The sequence below is a fragment of the Chiloscyllium plagiosum genome, chromosome 4, assembly GCF_004010195.1.
Source record: "Chiloscyllium plagiosum isolate BGI_BamShark_2017 chromosome 4, ASM401019v2, whole genome shotgun sequence".
Classification (NCBI taxonomy): domain Eukaryota; kingdom Metazoa; phylum Chordata; class Chondrichthyes; order Orectolobiformes; family Hemiscylliidae; genus Chiloscyllium; species Chiloscyllium plagiosum.
In genome coordinates this window covers 51116393-51131511 of record NC_057713.1, presented here as the reverse complement: position 1 = coordinate 51131511, position 15119 = coordinate 51116393, and the positions used below count along the sequence as shown (strand labels likewise).

The 15119-nt window shown below is 41.7% G+C and overlaps 1 protein-coding gene and 1 long non-coding RNA gene across 11 annotated transcripts in view; one reads left to right on the top strand and one right to left on the bottom strand.

Moving 5' to 3' along the window:
* Nucleotides 1–15119, bottom strand: part of myom1b (myomesin 1b) — a 160050-nt gene that overhangs the window by 130793 nt on the left and 14138 nt on the right. For 9 of the 10 annotated variants that reach the window (XM_043688205.1, XM_043688206.1, XM_043688208.1 and 6 more), the window contains exon 3: nucleotides 4319–4456. The exons of the other annotated variant lie outside the window; for it this stretch is intronic. In XM_043688205.1, the coding sequence (XP_043544140.1) occupies nucleotides 4319–4456 (138 nt within the window). The remainder of the gene's footprint in view (nucleotides 1–4318; nucleotides 4457–15119) is intronic. 10 annotated transcript variants of the gene reach the window in all.
* Nucleotides 6763–15119, top strand: part of LOC122549041 — a 27167-nt gene continuing 18810 nt past the window's right edge. The window contains exon 1 of the long non-coding RNA XR_006311388.1: nucleotides 6763–6818. This is a non-coding gene — a long non-coding RNA (uncharacterized LOC122549041). The remainder of the gene's footprint in view (nucleotides 6819–15119) is intronic.

Here is a 15119-nt window from a genome sequence, read left to right as displayed (position 1 = left end):
CTTCAACAGTTTCCTCATTTCCCCTTCCCCTACCTCACCCTAGTTCCAAACTTCCAGCTCAACACTGTCCCCATGACTTGTCCGGACTTGTCCTACCTGCCTATCTCCTTTTCCACCTATCCACTCCACCCTGACCTATCACCTTCATCCCCTCCCCCACTCACCCATTGTACTCTATGCTACTTTCTCCCCACCCACACCCTCCTCTAGCTTATCTCTCCACGCTTCAGGCTCTCTGCCTTTATTCCTGATGAAGGGCTTTTGCCCAAAACATCGATTTTGAAGCTCCTTGGGTGCTGCCTGAACTGCTGTGCTCTTCCAGCACCACTAATCCAGAACCTTTGTCTGGTTTTATCTACTCATCCTCACACATTATTATGCATTTGAAGAATTTGATCTTTCTGTTCATCACACACTTCAACATCTTTCCATTGAATGCACACTCAAATTCTTTATTTTTTTCAGCATGTATAAACACATGCTTATTCATATTAACTAGGATTTGTTGCCCGTCAATCTATTCAATGAACCAATCTCCAACAAGCGCAACTCTTTGCCAACTCCCAGATTTAGGTTATTAACAAATTTCAACAAAACAATAAAATAAAATGAAGAGTTACCGGACTTGAAACATTAACTCTGCTTTCTCCCCACAGCTGCTGTCAGACCTGTGAAATTTTGGCAGTAATTTCTGCTTTTGTAGCAAATTTCACCATGGCCAAGTCTAATTTATCTGTATTTTTCGGGAACAAAAGTGAGCCTGCTCCTGGACCATGAGGAATGCTATGTCCACCCCTCCTCCAGCCTGAGAACACCGATTTGACCTTATCCTCTATTTTGTGACCAATAGCTTTCTATCAGAGCTGTTACATTTCTACTTAAACCATTTTCTTGATATTTTCAAACTTGCTTATTGTGAGATGGCATCTTAAACGTTTTCTGGAAATCTACATGGGCAAGATTTAATACCATTGCTTTGTTTAGCACCATTGGAAAATGTTAACAACTTGCACTTCTATGCCATCTTTAACCAAGTAAAAGAATGAAAACATTTCATTAAAGCAGAAGTAGACAGAAAGAAATTTGGTGGGGTAATAAAAGTTTGGATTTTAAAAAGATGGATGTTAACAATTGTCATCAACGAGAAAAATGGATTGTCAAAAATGTTTAGAAACTGGATTTGATGAGGTCTCGATGGCTCAACACAAGGTACAACAAAAAGAATTTCCTCATTCCTGAAGAAGGGCTTATGCCCGAAATGTCGATTCTCCTGTTTCTTGGATGTTGCCTGACCTGCTGCGCTTTTCCAGCAACACATTTTCAGCACAACAAAAAGAATAACAAGTTCACAAGAAAATAGGATCATAGAAATGAAAGGCTTTGGATTGGAGCTGTATAGCTAAAGACGATTACAGAGGGGTGAAGCATTTTAAGCGGGAGCTACTGAAGGATCAGAAGCTTATATAGGTCCTCAAGGAAAGTGGTGATGGCTGAGTAGGATTGAGTGCCATATAAAATCCAGAGAGTGTTTTGGTAGGACTGAAGATCACAGAGTATGAATGATGGGATTGGGAATTCAGAATGAAAGAAAAATTATGTTACATAAGACAATAAGAAATAGCAAGAGGAATGAATCATATGGCCCCTCAAACCACTTCCCATTTCAGAAAATTGAGCTAGCAGAACCATTAATAACCAATACCTGTAGAATTTCTTCAGAAGTGTTTAACTTCCAATTAATTCTGGGGATTATAGACACAATTTCCTCAGCCCGTTCTACACAGGACAATTTTCTCATTCCAGGAAACAATACAATGTACCCCCATTCTACTGCCATAATTATAAGCATATCCTTCCTTAATTAAGGAAAACAAAATTGCATAGTACACTTGGTCTAGTCTCATCAAAACCCTGCGCAATTGTAGCAAAACTTTCTTATTCACGCATTTAAATCCCTTCCATTAAAGACCAAAGCAAGAATTACTGTGCATAGTTTTGGTCACATTCTTTAAGGAAGGATATAAATTCATTGGAAGGTTTACTGGAATAAGCATAGCTGAGGAAAGGTTGAATAAACTAGGCTGAAGTAAAAAGTGGCTTGATTAATAAATGTACAATTGTGAGTGGTCGCAAGAGGGTAGATCTTTTAGGGATGTTTCAACATGTGGGATAATCGAGAAAGAGATAATCACTGTTTAACAATAGGAGGATCATCCATCTAAAACAGAGATGAGGAGAATTTTTTTTCGAAGAGCTTTGAGATTCTTTGAAACTCTCTTCCTCAAAAGGCAGTAGAAGCAAGGGTCCTTGAACATTTTTAAGGCAGAGATAGCTGAATTCTTGAGAAACAATGGGCTAAAAGGCTATCAGGATAGGCAAGAAAATGGAATAATCATATCAGCTATCAGAAATCATAGAATCCCTATGAAGAGCGGCACGGTGGCACAGTGGTTAGCACTGCTGCCTCACAGCGCCAGAGACCTGGATTCAATTCCCACCTTGGGCAACTGTCTGTGTGGAGTTTACACATTCTCCCCGTGTCTGCGTGGATTTCCTCCGGGTGCTCCGGCTTCCTCCCACAGTCCAAAGATGCACAGGTTAGTCGAATTGGCCATGCTAAATTGCCCGTAATGTTAGGTGAAGGGGTAAATGTAGGGGAATGGTCTGGGTGGGTTGCTCTTCGGAGGGTCAGTGTGGACTTGTCGGGCCGAAGGGCCTGTTTCCACGCTGTAAGTAATCTAATCTAAGTCAATTTGGCTCAGAGTCCACATCAACCCTTGGATAAGCATCCCACCCAGACCCTCATCCCTGTAACCCTGGCTAATCTACCTAATGTGCACATCTTTGGACTCTGGGAGGAAACCAGAGCGAATGTATAAACTCCACATAAGGGTGGAATCAAGCCCAGGTTCTTGGCGCGGTGAGGTTTTTATGCTAACTATTGAGCCACCATGTCATCTCATTGAGTCGTGGAAAAGATTAAAGGGGCTGAGTGGCCTACTCCTGCTTTTAATTTGTCTGTTCATATGTCTGTGAAAATGCCATATGCTTTCCTAATTACTTGCTGTACCTATGTGATAATATCTTATGCACCTTATTTGAGTACATCAAAGTATTTGTCACCATCAACAATCAAAGATTTAATGCCTTATTTTTTAAAAAAATCTGCCTTTCTGTTCAGATTCTCAAAGTGAATAACCTCACATTTATTCACATTACACTCCATTTGTCACCCTGTTGGCCAATCACTTAACAATCCTACATATCTTTATAGCCTCTTCATGTCCTCCTCATTGCTTACATATTTTTACATTTGCAACTAGGTTAGGTATATTACTCTTGGTGTTTTTGTTAATTCATTGATATGGATTATAATTAGCTGAGGCTCTGTACTGGTCCTTGTGATACACCACTAGATGTATCTGCCAAATTCAAAATCCACTGCTTAAGTCTACTCTTTTCTTCCTGTTCATCAACCAATCCTCTATTCACCCTAATATATTAACCCACTTCTATGAATCCTTATCATCGTTTTTATATTAGATTAGATTAGATTACTTACAGTGTGGAAACAGGCCCTTCGGCCCAACAAGTCCACACTGACCCTCCGAAGAGCAACCCACCCAGATGCATTCCCCTTCATTTACCTCTTCACACTATGGGCAATTTCCCATGGCCAATTCACCTGACCTGCACGTCTTTGGACTGTGGAAGGAAACCGGAGCACCCGGAGGAAACCTACGCAGACACGAGGAGAATGTGCAAACTCTACACAGACCGTTGCCTGAGGCTGGAATTGAACCTAGGTCTCTGGCGCTGTGAGGCAACAGCGCTAACCACTGTGCCACTGTGCCACCCATGTAATTTATTAAATACCTTGCAGATAATGGAAGCTCATTTCATCTATTTTGTAGATGCCAATGGTTGCTTCTTATGTGCTCCATGCTGTGATCTGAATTCATATCAGGTACAAAAAGTGGACAAGGATTACCTCAGTGAATCAGTTAAAGTGATGCTCAATGAATGAATTTCTTTCCAATGATCAACCTTGATTTCCAATATTTAACTAATCGAAATTTACAAATCTTGATTACAGAGCATTCACAGTTATAAAATCAATAATGGTTGCCATAGTATACTAATAACATATAGGAGCTTTGCCCTTATATTTCACCTCGAATGCGTTCAATTAGACATTTGACACGCAGCTCCAGGTGCAAGAATGTTCCCTGAAACTCTTTTCTAATCTCTAAGTCATGTGTAGAATCTTTAATTCCCTTATCTGTATAACCGCGTAACTATTAGAGTGCAGTCATACCATCCTCTGAAGACAGGCACTATATAATCAACAGCTTCATTCTCTTTCCCCTTAGAGTAGTAGTCCTGCTTCGCTCTCTTCATTTGAGGGCTTCCAGAAGACGTTTCTAACATTTCATCTGAAAACTTGGATCTGACTCTGCAATAGTAACAAAATGAGGCACAATTTATTCTTCATTGTTGTACATGTACGGCAAAGATGTAGGGCAGCCTCATCCCAAACTCCCTATATCTGTAATCTCCTCCAGCTCCACAACACTTTGAGGTATCTGCACTTTTTAAATTCCAAGCTCTTAAGTATCCCCAATTTTAACTGATCTTCCATTGGCTTCAAATACCTCAGCCCTAAGCTCTGGAATTTCCTCTTTAAACTTTCCCATTTCTCTATTCAATTAGTGGGCAGCACGGCGGCACGGTGGTTAGCACTGCTGCCTCACAGTGCCAGAGACCCGGGTTCAATTCCCGCCTCAGGCGACTAACTGTGTGGAGTTTGCACGTTCTCCACGTGTGTGCGTGGGTTTCCTCCAGGTGCTCCGGTTTCCTCCCACAGTCCAAAGATGTGCAGGTCAGGTGAATTGGCCATGCTAAATTGCGTGTAGTGTTAGGTAAGGGATAAACGTAGGGGTATGGGTGCGTTGCACTTCGGCGGGGCAGTGTGGACTTGTTGGGCCGAAGGGCCTGTTTCTACACTGTAAGTAATGTAATCTAATCTATTGTCCATTAAGATGCTCATTAAGGCCTACTATTCCGAACAAATCAGCTCAAATGTTTTCTGATGTGATTTGGTGTCACATTTTGCTCTGATACCTCTGTGAAGATTCTGGAGACACTTTATTGGCCAAAATCTGATCTGGGTCAGAACTCCTACTTCACAGGGTAGATGAGGAGGTTGGGTAGCACATGAGTAGGGCAGCAGTGAATGAAAAGGTAGGGTGACAGATGGGTGAGTGGCAGGAGGCAGGCAAGTTCAGGTATTTGGAAGGGAGTTTGTCTCAGGTTGGGGTGGTGTTTTTGGAGACTTAGGTTGGGTTGCGTGTCTGGAGTTGGGGCAGTGATTGGATGGTTACTGTGAGTAATTACAGGAACCAATAAAGTTCTATAGTTGCCCAGATTTCAGAGCAGGTTTTAATCCCTCTTATGTTTCCTGGGTTACTACTAAACTAAGTGAGTTAATAAAAGGAGTTGATGGTGTGGGTTAATGCCACTGGACTGGAATCTGAAAGGCCCTGAGTCTGGATATGATTTCAAATCCTACCATAGCAACTGATGGAAATTAATTTCAATAAATCAAATCTGGAATTAACAGCTAGTCTCAGTAATGATGACCACAGTCCATGAGTATCATTTAGCTACAATTGTCATATGGATTGTCATATAAACCCATCTGGTTCATTAATGTCCTTCAGCAAAGGAAACCTGACATCCCTACCCAGTGTGGCTCACATGTAACTCCAGACCCACAATCATCTAGTTGATTTTTAACCCTTCTCTGAAATGGCTAGCAAGCTAATCAATTCAAGGGCAATTTGGGATGGGCTACAAAAGCTGCCCTTGCCAGTGCCTCGCGCGTTCCATAAAAGGAAAAACCCCTCCAAAGTCACTGACTCTAACTCAGAGTTAGGAACATTTTCAGTATTCCAAATACCAGGTAACTGCCCATGATATTTAGACTGCATAGTCTTTCAGCATATGTCCAGTCTCCAACCATCCAGAGACCAGAATATATGGGTCCTTACATTAAACTGCCATAGGAGAAAGTGCGGACTGCAGATGCTGGAGATCAGAGCTGAAAATGTGTTGCTGGAAAAGCGCAGCAGGTCAGGCAGCATCCAAGGAGCAGGAGAACCAACGTTTCGGGCATGAGCCCTTCTTCAGGAAACTGCCATATAAATACAAGTTGTTGTTGTTACTATTGTTGTACTATAACCTGAAATGTAATCCTAATGCTAACAGCTTTTGAATTCCTGAATTTATCTAACATATTCTGCCAAATAATGGGATTTTTTTTATTGATTTCAAGTCATCCATGACCCACTTCCAGTTCCAATGTGATTAAAATGGATTGTAGACTGCTTCCATAAACTCCCTGGTAAGAAACCAAGTACTTAATATGGAACTGGTCCGATTAGGGTTTAAAAACTTGCCTTCTGATAGATTAGTTTATCTCAACAAAATCTGTGTTAAGGTGTTATAGTTGACTCCAATGTCCCTGGACTGAAGTCACCCATTTTGCTCAATGATTATTGCTATTTCAAGAAAAAAAAACTTTTGTAGGCCATTCAGCCCTCAAGCCTAAATTACCATCCAATTACACCATGGTTAATGTAATGTTTGTAATGAGTTCAGCCAAGTGGTACTCATAGAATATGAATTCCCTGACTGAGGCTGTTAATCTGGTTTAATTAGGCAATCCTGGCTGCCAGATAAGAACAGGAGTGTTTGGCTTGCAGGAGGGCTAGCCAAGGCCTGTCTGATCAGTTTGTGGTGCAGACGGGTGTCAGGTATCTTTTAAAGCTATACTGGGTCTGTGCTCTATGCACTGTTTCTCATTTGATTGCACTGTTTTGTCTGTTTGTTACTGTCATCTTTGAATGGAAGTGGGATTTGAAGTTTGTCCTCATCTCCCTGAAAACTGGTTGAATGGTGGGGTTTGGGGTTTCATTTTGCTGCCCTATATAGCGTTGTTTTTCTTGTGAACTACTGTTTTCTGTTTATTGTTAACTGTATTTTGAAAAAAAAGAACAGGAGTGTTAGGCATCCTGTTCACTCTGACAGCCGGCTCTGAGGGAGCTGGATCATTGTCAAGGACTCTCTGTGTAAATAAAGGTTGACTTGGTGATGGGATACCCCTCTATAGAGTTATTTCTGTGGTAACACAAGAAAAGCGTGCTCCTGAGGGAATGCGCTCAACAGTTGTTTTTGAGTTGGAGTAAGTATTTCTGGTATCACGCTGTTATTTGGAAAGCCTTACTCTTCCAAACCTGCCATTGAAGACTAAGCTAAGTATGTCGAAGCATGCATCATTTTTTCTGGAAAAATGACATTGGGGTAGGTGAAAAGCAATGAATAATTCTCCTGACAGCTTGTGGACCTGCAGCTTTTTTGATTATTAGGTGTCTAACTTTCCCTGAGTCACTAGATACTAAAATGTTTCAAAAAATAATCAAATTTTTTTTAGAACATGATGTCTCTAAACCTCCTCTAATTCTGAGATGCTATCTGTTTTATTGTATAACTTGAGAATTAGGGGAAACTATATTAGGATTTTTGACTAAGTTAAAATGACTGGTAGAGACATGTAGCTTTGGTTTAACCCTTAATGAAATGTTGTGAGATCATTTGCTTTGGGATATTAATAATGTAATCATGCAAAAGTACCTTATAGCTAAAGCCCAACTGGATTTCAAACCGACACTACAGCTAGCTTTCTCATTGGAAAATGCAACAAATTGATGCATATGCATTTTAGGGTATTCCAATGGATGTGCACAACCTCACCAGTCTGCCGGAGCTTGGGCAACACTATTTGAGTGAAGACAATTGCATGTCCTCGCTCAGAACATATCCTGAGCAGAGGGACTGTATGCCGGCCCACTGTAAAACAAAGCCTTGGCCAGTTGGTTAAAAGTTTCTTGAGGAACCAGACCAGCAGGCCTTTGTAGTTGCTGCCCGTATGTGGACTAGAGGTGGCAAAAGAGTCCCACTAGACCTAAATTGAATAAGAGAACTCCTAGCTGAAAATGTGTTGCTGGAAAAGCGCAGCAGGTCAGGCAGCATCCAAGGAACAGGAGAATCGACGTTTCAGGCATAAGCCATCCTTTAGGAAGAAGGGCTTATGCCCGAAACGTCGATTCTCCTATTCCTTGGATGCTGCCTGACCTGCGCTTTTCCAGCAACACATTTTCAGCTCTGATCTCCAGCATCTGCAGTCCTCACTTTCTCCTCCTAAGATAACTCATAGGCTAGTATCCAAGAGAGTGCATATCCTGGAAAGCTCACATCTAGCTGATTTAGAACAGTTAAATTACTTAGCAACATCCAAATTAGAACCAATCAAAATAAATGTCTGGTTAAATGGCCACGAGGTTCTAATGAAGGTCGATACTTTTTATGTTATAGAGTCATAAGTTTCCACAAGACCTCAGCGGGACTGAGAACCTATACCAGGGAAATTTTACTGATTAAGAGTACAACTTTGGCTCCAGTCTCTTATGAGAAGCAACTGGTTCATTTACTACTGATTGTAGTAAAAGTCTTGGGCCAAGCTTAATGGCTTGAAATTGGTCGAGAAAGATTCACCTGGATTGGCTCAACTATTCTTGATTAGAAAATGGCTGCCTGAGTGAAATCCTAATTAAATACCTGACTGTTTCTCAGAAAGATCTAAGAATTATCAAAGGAGTCAAGGCCACCTAACATGTTGACCAGAAGCAATTCCACAAGTCTGCAAGACCTGTCTAGTGCCATTTGCCTTACGGACAAAAATAGAGGCAGAAACCAGAAGGCTGGAAAGTGAAGGAATCATCAAATCTGTCCAGTTTGTGGAATGGACAGCACCAGTCATACGGATTGAGAGGCCCATATAGTTGGTTCGCCCTTATGGGGATTTTAAATAACTGGTAAACTGCTTTTCACAGCTGGAAAATACATTGGGATTCATATATGAAGCTGGACATGAACTATTCATATTTGCAATTGTGGCTCAATGAGGATTCCTAGAAGTATGTTATGATTAACACACAAGGGTCAGTACCAAGATATGAGACTGGCAATTAGGATATCGTCAGCCTGTACAATTTTTCAGCGGACGAGAGAGAACCTTTTACAAGGTCTACCCCAGGTTGCCATTTACCTACATGATGTGCCACTAACAGGGAAGGCTCATAAGAAGCACTTGGAGAACTTGGACATAGTCCTTAGATGTTTCTCACAGGCAGGCATATGCCTTAGAAGAGAAAAATGTGTGTTCCAGGCACCCCAAGTGACCGACTTGGGCTACAGCATCGACATGACTGGGTGACACTATTTTTAAAAAAAAAAAAAGGGTCAGCCTTGGAAATTGCCATAGCCAAGCCATAGCTTTCAGAGAAGTGAAGAACTGCTATCATCCCCCAAGGAGTTGGCACACTAAGATCCCAAGCGAGATCTGGCATTGACATGTGATGCCTCCCCATACAGCATCAGGGTAGTATTAGCCAATAGAGAGGAACACATCCAGGACTTTGCTTAATGTGGTGTGTAAATACCAGATAGAGAAGGAAGATTTGATCCTTTTTGGAGTCAACAAGTTCCACCAATATCTTTACGGCCTATCGTTTACCAGCAGGGAATTTGAGCACTTCATAAAGTTGAATGGTATTCGACATAGAAGGACAACTCCATGCCATCCATCAACCAATGATCTGGTAGAAAGAACAGTCCAAACTTTGAAGGTAGACTTAAAACAATAGCTTACAGTTTGATTGCATACCAAAATGTCCCAGTTTTTATTTGATTACAAGACCACACTTCGTGCAATTAAAGGGATAGCTCCAGCAGAGGGCTAATGAGGAGAAAGGTGCACCAGGGTAAATCTGATCTTCCTGGATCGGGGTGGGGGCAGGATGAAACGGCGTCTGGACCTCCATGCCAGACATAAGACTCCGCTAAGCAAGAGAGACAGCATACTTCAGGGGATGAAGCATGCTGTAGGATCCCTGCTTCTTATCCTTGCAGGGCATTCTCAACATGAGGTCAGGCCCAGTGATGTACAAAGTTTGGGTGGGTGCGAAGTGGTCCTGAACAAGCACGTGGACCATATGAAAGTTGCAAACTTGCAAGTGGTGCATGAACAAAACATATCTGGCTTCTCGACAGATTTTGAGCGTTCCAGAACCCATGTGTTCTCCCTCTCCATCAAGCATTGAAGATATTTTTGAATCTGACAAGGATATGGCGGATGTCACCATCTTGCCACCTTTGCCACCTAAAGAGAATAAACCTCTTCCAAAACAGTCCAGGCGCAAGAGGTGAGCTATTGTGTTACATGCTGCTTGTAACAAAGGAAGAACCTGAGCTGGTGTTTAAACATCCCAGGTGCAGCTACAAAAAAAAACCAGCCTATGTCCTCCGACTCTGAGGAGAAAGGATTTTGTAATTGTAATGGGTTCAGCCAGGTGGACCTCGGAATGCGTTCCCTGGTTGGAGCTGTTAAACTGGTCCAATCAAGGAGCCTTGGTTGACAGATAAGAACAGGAATGTCAGACATCCTTTTCACTCTGAAACCTGGCTCTGGGGGGAGCTGGATCAGTGTCAAGGATATGCTATGGATAAAAAGGGTGGCTTGGTGATGTATACTGGCCTCTGTGGAGCTATTTCAGTTGGAGTGCACCTCAACTTCCATTTAGGAATGTATAGGCCCAGGAATAGGAGTAGGAGAGTTAGCCTTTCAAATATTTCAATGAGATCATGTTTGATCTGTGACCTAATACCATTTATCAGTTTGTGCTTTTATTCACTTATGGGCTGTGGGCATTGCTGGCTAGGCCAGTATTTATTGTCCATCTCTTGTCACCCTTGTCCCATATTATTTGTTGTTTTTTTTCTTACATCGAAACTCAGCCTCCGATTTAAAACAATTGGCCTAGTGTGGAAGATGGTTCCAAATGTCTGTCACCTTTTTTACATATAGTATGACTTTTGACCCTCCCTGCTCTCATGTCTTGCTTTAATTTTAGGCTCTGTTCCCAGAATCTCCAATTAAAATAAATAGTTTTTTCTTTTTACCCTTTCAGTTACCCTTCACATATTGAAAACATTAAGTCAATCCTTAATCCTAACCATTAACTCTCTAAATTGCAGTAAATACAACTTTCTTTTCTTTATAGTTTAACTCTTACAATCTAACTTTGGTAAGTAGGCCATAAATTGCTTCCAAGTCCATTCCAACAGTTTTGTGCCCAGTACAAACTACAGAGCTCCAAGTGTGGTCTAACCAGGGCCTTGTATTACCCTAGCATAAATGTAAGCATGAGGAGGAATTCCTATAGATATAAAATGCATTTGAAAATGCAAAATTAGTCTTTTTGATTATTTTATGTACATCTTTATGATATTTTAATAAGGAAACAGAAAATGCTGGAAACGTTTTGCAGGTCTGGCAGCATCTGTGAAAGAAAGTGTTAATGTTTCAGGTTGGTGACTTATGAGTATTTACAGTAGCTTTTGTTTGGTATGGTGTCTTTAACTTAGGATAAAAGTGAAGAATGTGTGACTTTCTCTAAATTTTGCTGACAATCAGCTTGAACGATTTGGTTATGAAAGCTTAAAGGAGGGCTCTAGGTTGTTTTACTGGGAAGAAGTTGCAAGGTGGAGTTAAGACCTGAAAACAATGGCTTGAGCTAACACAGACAGTGGATAGTCTGTTTACCAAGTGTCAGGGAGGTACTAGAAAGGTCATTATTTTAAATGCTATTTTATTCCAAGATAGCATGGATTTGGGGGACAAGGTGGAGTATGGACAACAGCTAACTTGCATTTTATCTGTGCAAATGGAATATGTGGTGAGAGAGCCAGAGTCAAAGGTTAAAAACTCACGCTTGGATTAAAGAGACCAAAACCCTAAGGATTTAAACAAAGCTGGAAGGTTTTTCAAGCTTTGACTATGGGGTGACATCACCATGGATCCCAGAATATGAGAGAGAGAGTTTGGGGATTAGACGTTTTCCAAAGGGAAAAGAGCCAAGAATAACTTTTGGACTCATTCCTGAAGAGTGCTGTTGGAAAAGCGAATGGATTTGAAAGGGTTCGTCTGTGTGCTGAGCTTCATACTCTGATAAAATATGGCACTGGTTGGAGCTTCTGGATGGTCCTGCTCACATGCCCCATGTCTGTCCTTGGTACGCTGCAGTGCTCCAGTAAGTCACAGCACAAACTGGAGGAACAACATCTCATCTTCAGACTCTGCACCTAACAACCTTCTGAACTTAATAGCGAGTTCAGCACCTGCAAATTGTGAACCAAGTCCCATTCCTTCCCATTCTTTCGGCTTTAATTGTTACATTTCCCCCAACCCCAGTAGGACTGTCTGTTCTTTCCAATTTGGCAGTTAGACACACCATTGTTCTGCCATTCTCTCATTCCAATCACTCAATCTAAACTGTCAACATCTTTTCTCCTGCAGCACTCTAAACTCTAATACCTCCACCACCACCCCCCCAGCTATAGCATAAATGTTGCGCCTTTCATACTTCACATCTTGTCTGATGAAGAGTCATCTAGACTCAATGTTAGCTTGCTCTCTCCCCATGGATGCTGCTGCTCTGATCGCCACCATTTATTGTTTTCACTTCAGTAGTTATGGTTGGATACAGTCTTGCCTACTACTCGGGTTACCATCAATATAATGTCAATTAGTGGTGTTGAAAAAGCACAGCAGGTCAGGCAACAACCAAGAAGCAGGAAAATCGACGTTTTGGGCAAAAGCCCTTCATCAGGAATGAGGCTGGGAGCCTCTGGATGGAGCTTCATTCCTGATGAAGGGCTTTTGCCCAAAACGTCGTTTTTTGGTTTTTTTTCCCTGCTCCTTGGATGCTGCCTGACCTGCTGTGGTTTTCCAGCACCACTCTAATCTCTTTAATCTCCAGCACCTGCAGTACCCACTTCCACCTATCAATATAATGTAACCTATATATAAGTTAATTAGTTTAATGAAACTTATCTTGTTCACTGAGATAAATGCCTCCTTTTTGAGTGTATTTATGGCTCATCCTCTTCTATGAGAGACTCGAATTGACAGCTTAATTCCATCTGAGGTACTCTGGCCTCAGTCTTTTTACACTGACTTTGTGAATGGAACTTCTACTTTAGTCCTATTTGATTTATTAGGTTTTAGACCCATGTCAAAGATCATTTCAAGTTTGGCTTTTTCTGGATTGAATCCATCTGTGAAGTACACCTAAATATTGAAAGGTTGGAACTTTTTGACAATTGGTGGCTTGGTGCTGAGCAGAATCTATTTAAGGGGCGAAGTATTTTGTTCATTCTGAATGTTTTCTTTTGCAACTTAGAGTATGAGTTGTTCACTGGACAGTGTTTAGTTGCTTTAGTTTGTTACAGGAAAAGTATCAAAACTTGAAACACTGTGTGCCTTTTCAGTCATTTGATCTAAATTCAAATTTCCCTTCAAGTTACAAATACATACATGGTTAATAAATACATGGTTACAGTATCCACAGTATTTTGCTCATTACATTTTTATGATCTACATACATGAACAACTAAGTCTTTTCAAATCTTCATCATCTGTAGCTGTTTTGTCATTTGCTATTCTGATCTATCCTTCTTAGCTTCAAAATAAATGGACTCTCTTTACCTGCATGCAAATTTGGTTGTTACTGTTTTCTTATTCACAATCTATTAATTAGAGTCAGATGTACAACATGGAAACAGACCCTTCAGTCCAACTCGTACACGCCAACCAGATATCCCAACCCAATCTAGTCCCACCTGCCAGCACCTGGCCCATATTTCTCAACTCTTCCTATTCATATACCCATCCAAATGCCTTTTTTGTGGGTGGCACGGTGGCACAGTGGTTAGCACTGCTGCCTCACAGCGCCAGAGACCTGGGTTCAGTTCCCGCCTCAGGCGACTGACTGTGTGAAGTTTGCACGTTCTGCCCGTGTCTGCATGGGTTTCCTCCGGGTGCTCAGGTTTCCTCCCACAGTCCAAAAATGCGCAGGTTAGGTGAATTGGCCATGCTAAATTGCCCTTAGTGTTAGATAAGGGGCAAATGTATAGGGGGGTTGTGCTTCGGTGGGTCGGTGTGGACTTGTTGGGCCAAAGGGCCTGTTTCCACACTGTAATGAACCACCACTTCCTCTGGCAGCTCATTCCATACATGTACCACCCTCTGCGTGAAAAAATTGCCCTTAGGTCCCTTTATATCTTTCCCCTCTCACCCTAAACCTATGCCCTCTAGTTCTGGATTCCCCCACCCCAGGGAAAAGACTTTGCCTATTTATCCAATCCATAATTTTGTATACCTCTAAGGTCACCCCTCGGCCTTCGACGCTCCAGGGAAAACAGCCCCAGCCTGTTCAGCCTCTCGTTATAGCTCACATCCTTAATCTTTTCTGAACTCTTTCAAGTTTCACATCTCTCCAATAGGAAGGAGACCAGAATTGCACACAATATTCCAATAGTGGCTTAACCAATGTCCTGTACAGCCGCAACATGACCTCTCAACTCCTGTACTCAATGCTGTAACCAATAAAAGAAAGCATAACAAATGCCGCCTTCACTATCCTATCTACCTGTGACTCCACTATGAACCTGCACTCCAAGGTCTCTTTGTTCAGTAATATTCTCTGGGACCTGACCATTAAGTGTATAAGTCCTAAGATTTGCTTTTCCAAAATGCAGCACCTTGCATTTAGCTGAATTAAACTCCATCTGCCACTTCTCGGCCCATTGGCCCATCTGGTCAAGATCCTGTTGTAATCTGAGGTAATCTTCTTTGCTGTCCACTACACCTCCAATTTTGGTGTCAGCTGCAAACTTACTAACTGTGTTTCTTATGCTTACATCCAAATTTATGTAGAGGAACCAACACCGATTCTTGTAGCACTCCACTGGTCACAGGCCTCCAGTCTGAAAAACAACCCCTGTCTTCTACCTTTTGAGCCAGTTCTGTATCCAAATGGCTAGTTCTCCCTCTATTCGTGAGATCTAACCTTGCTAATCAGTCTCCCATGGAGAACCTTGTCGAACGCCTTACTGAAGTCCATATAGATCACATCTACTGCTCTGCCCTCATCAAT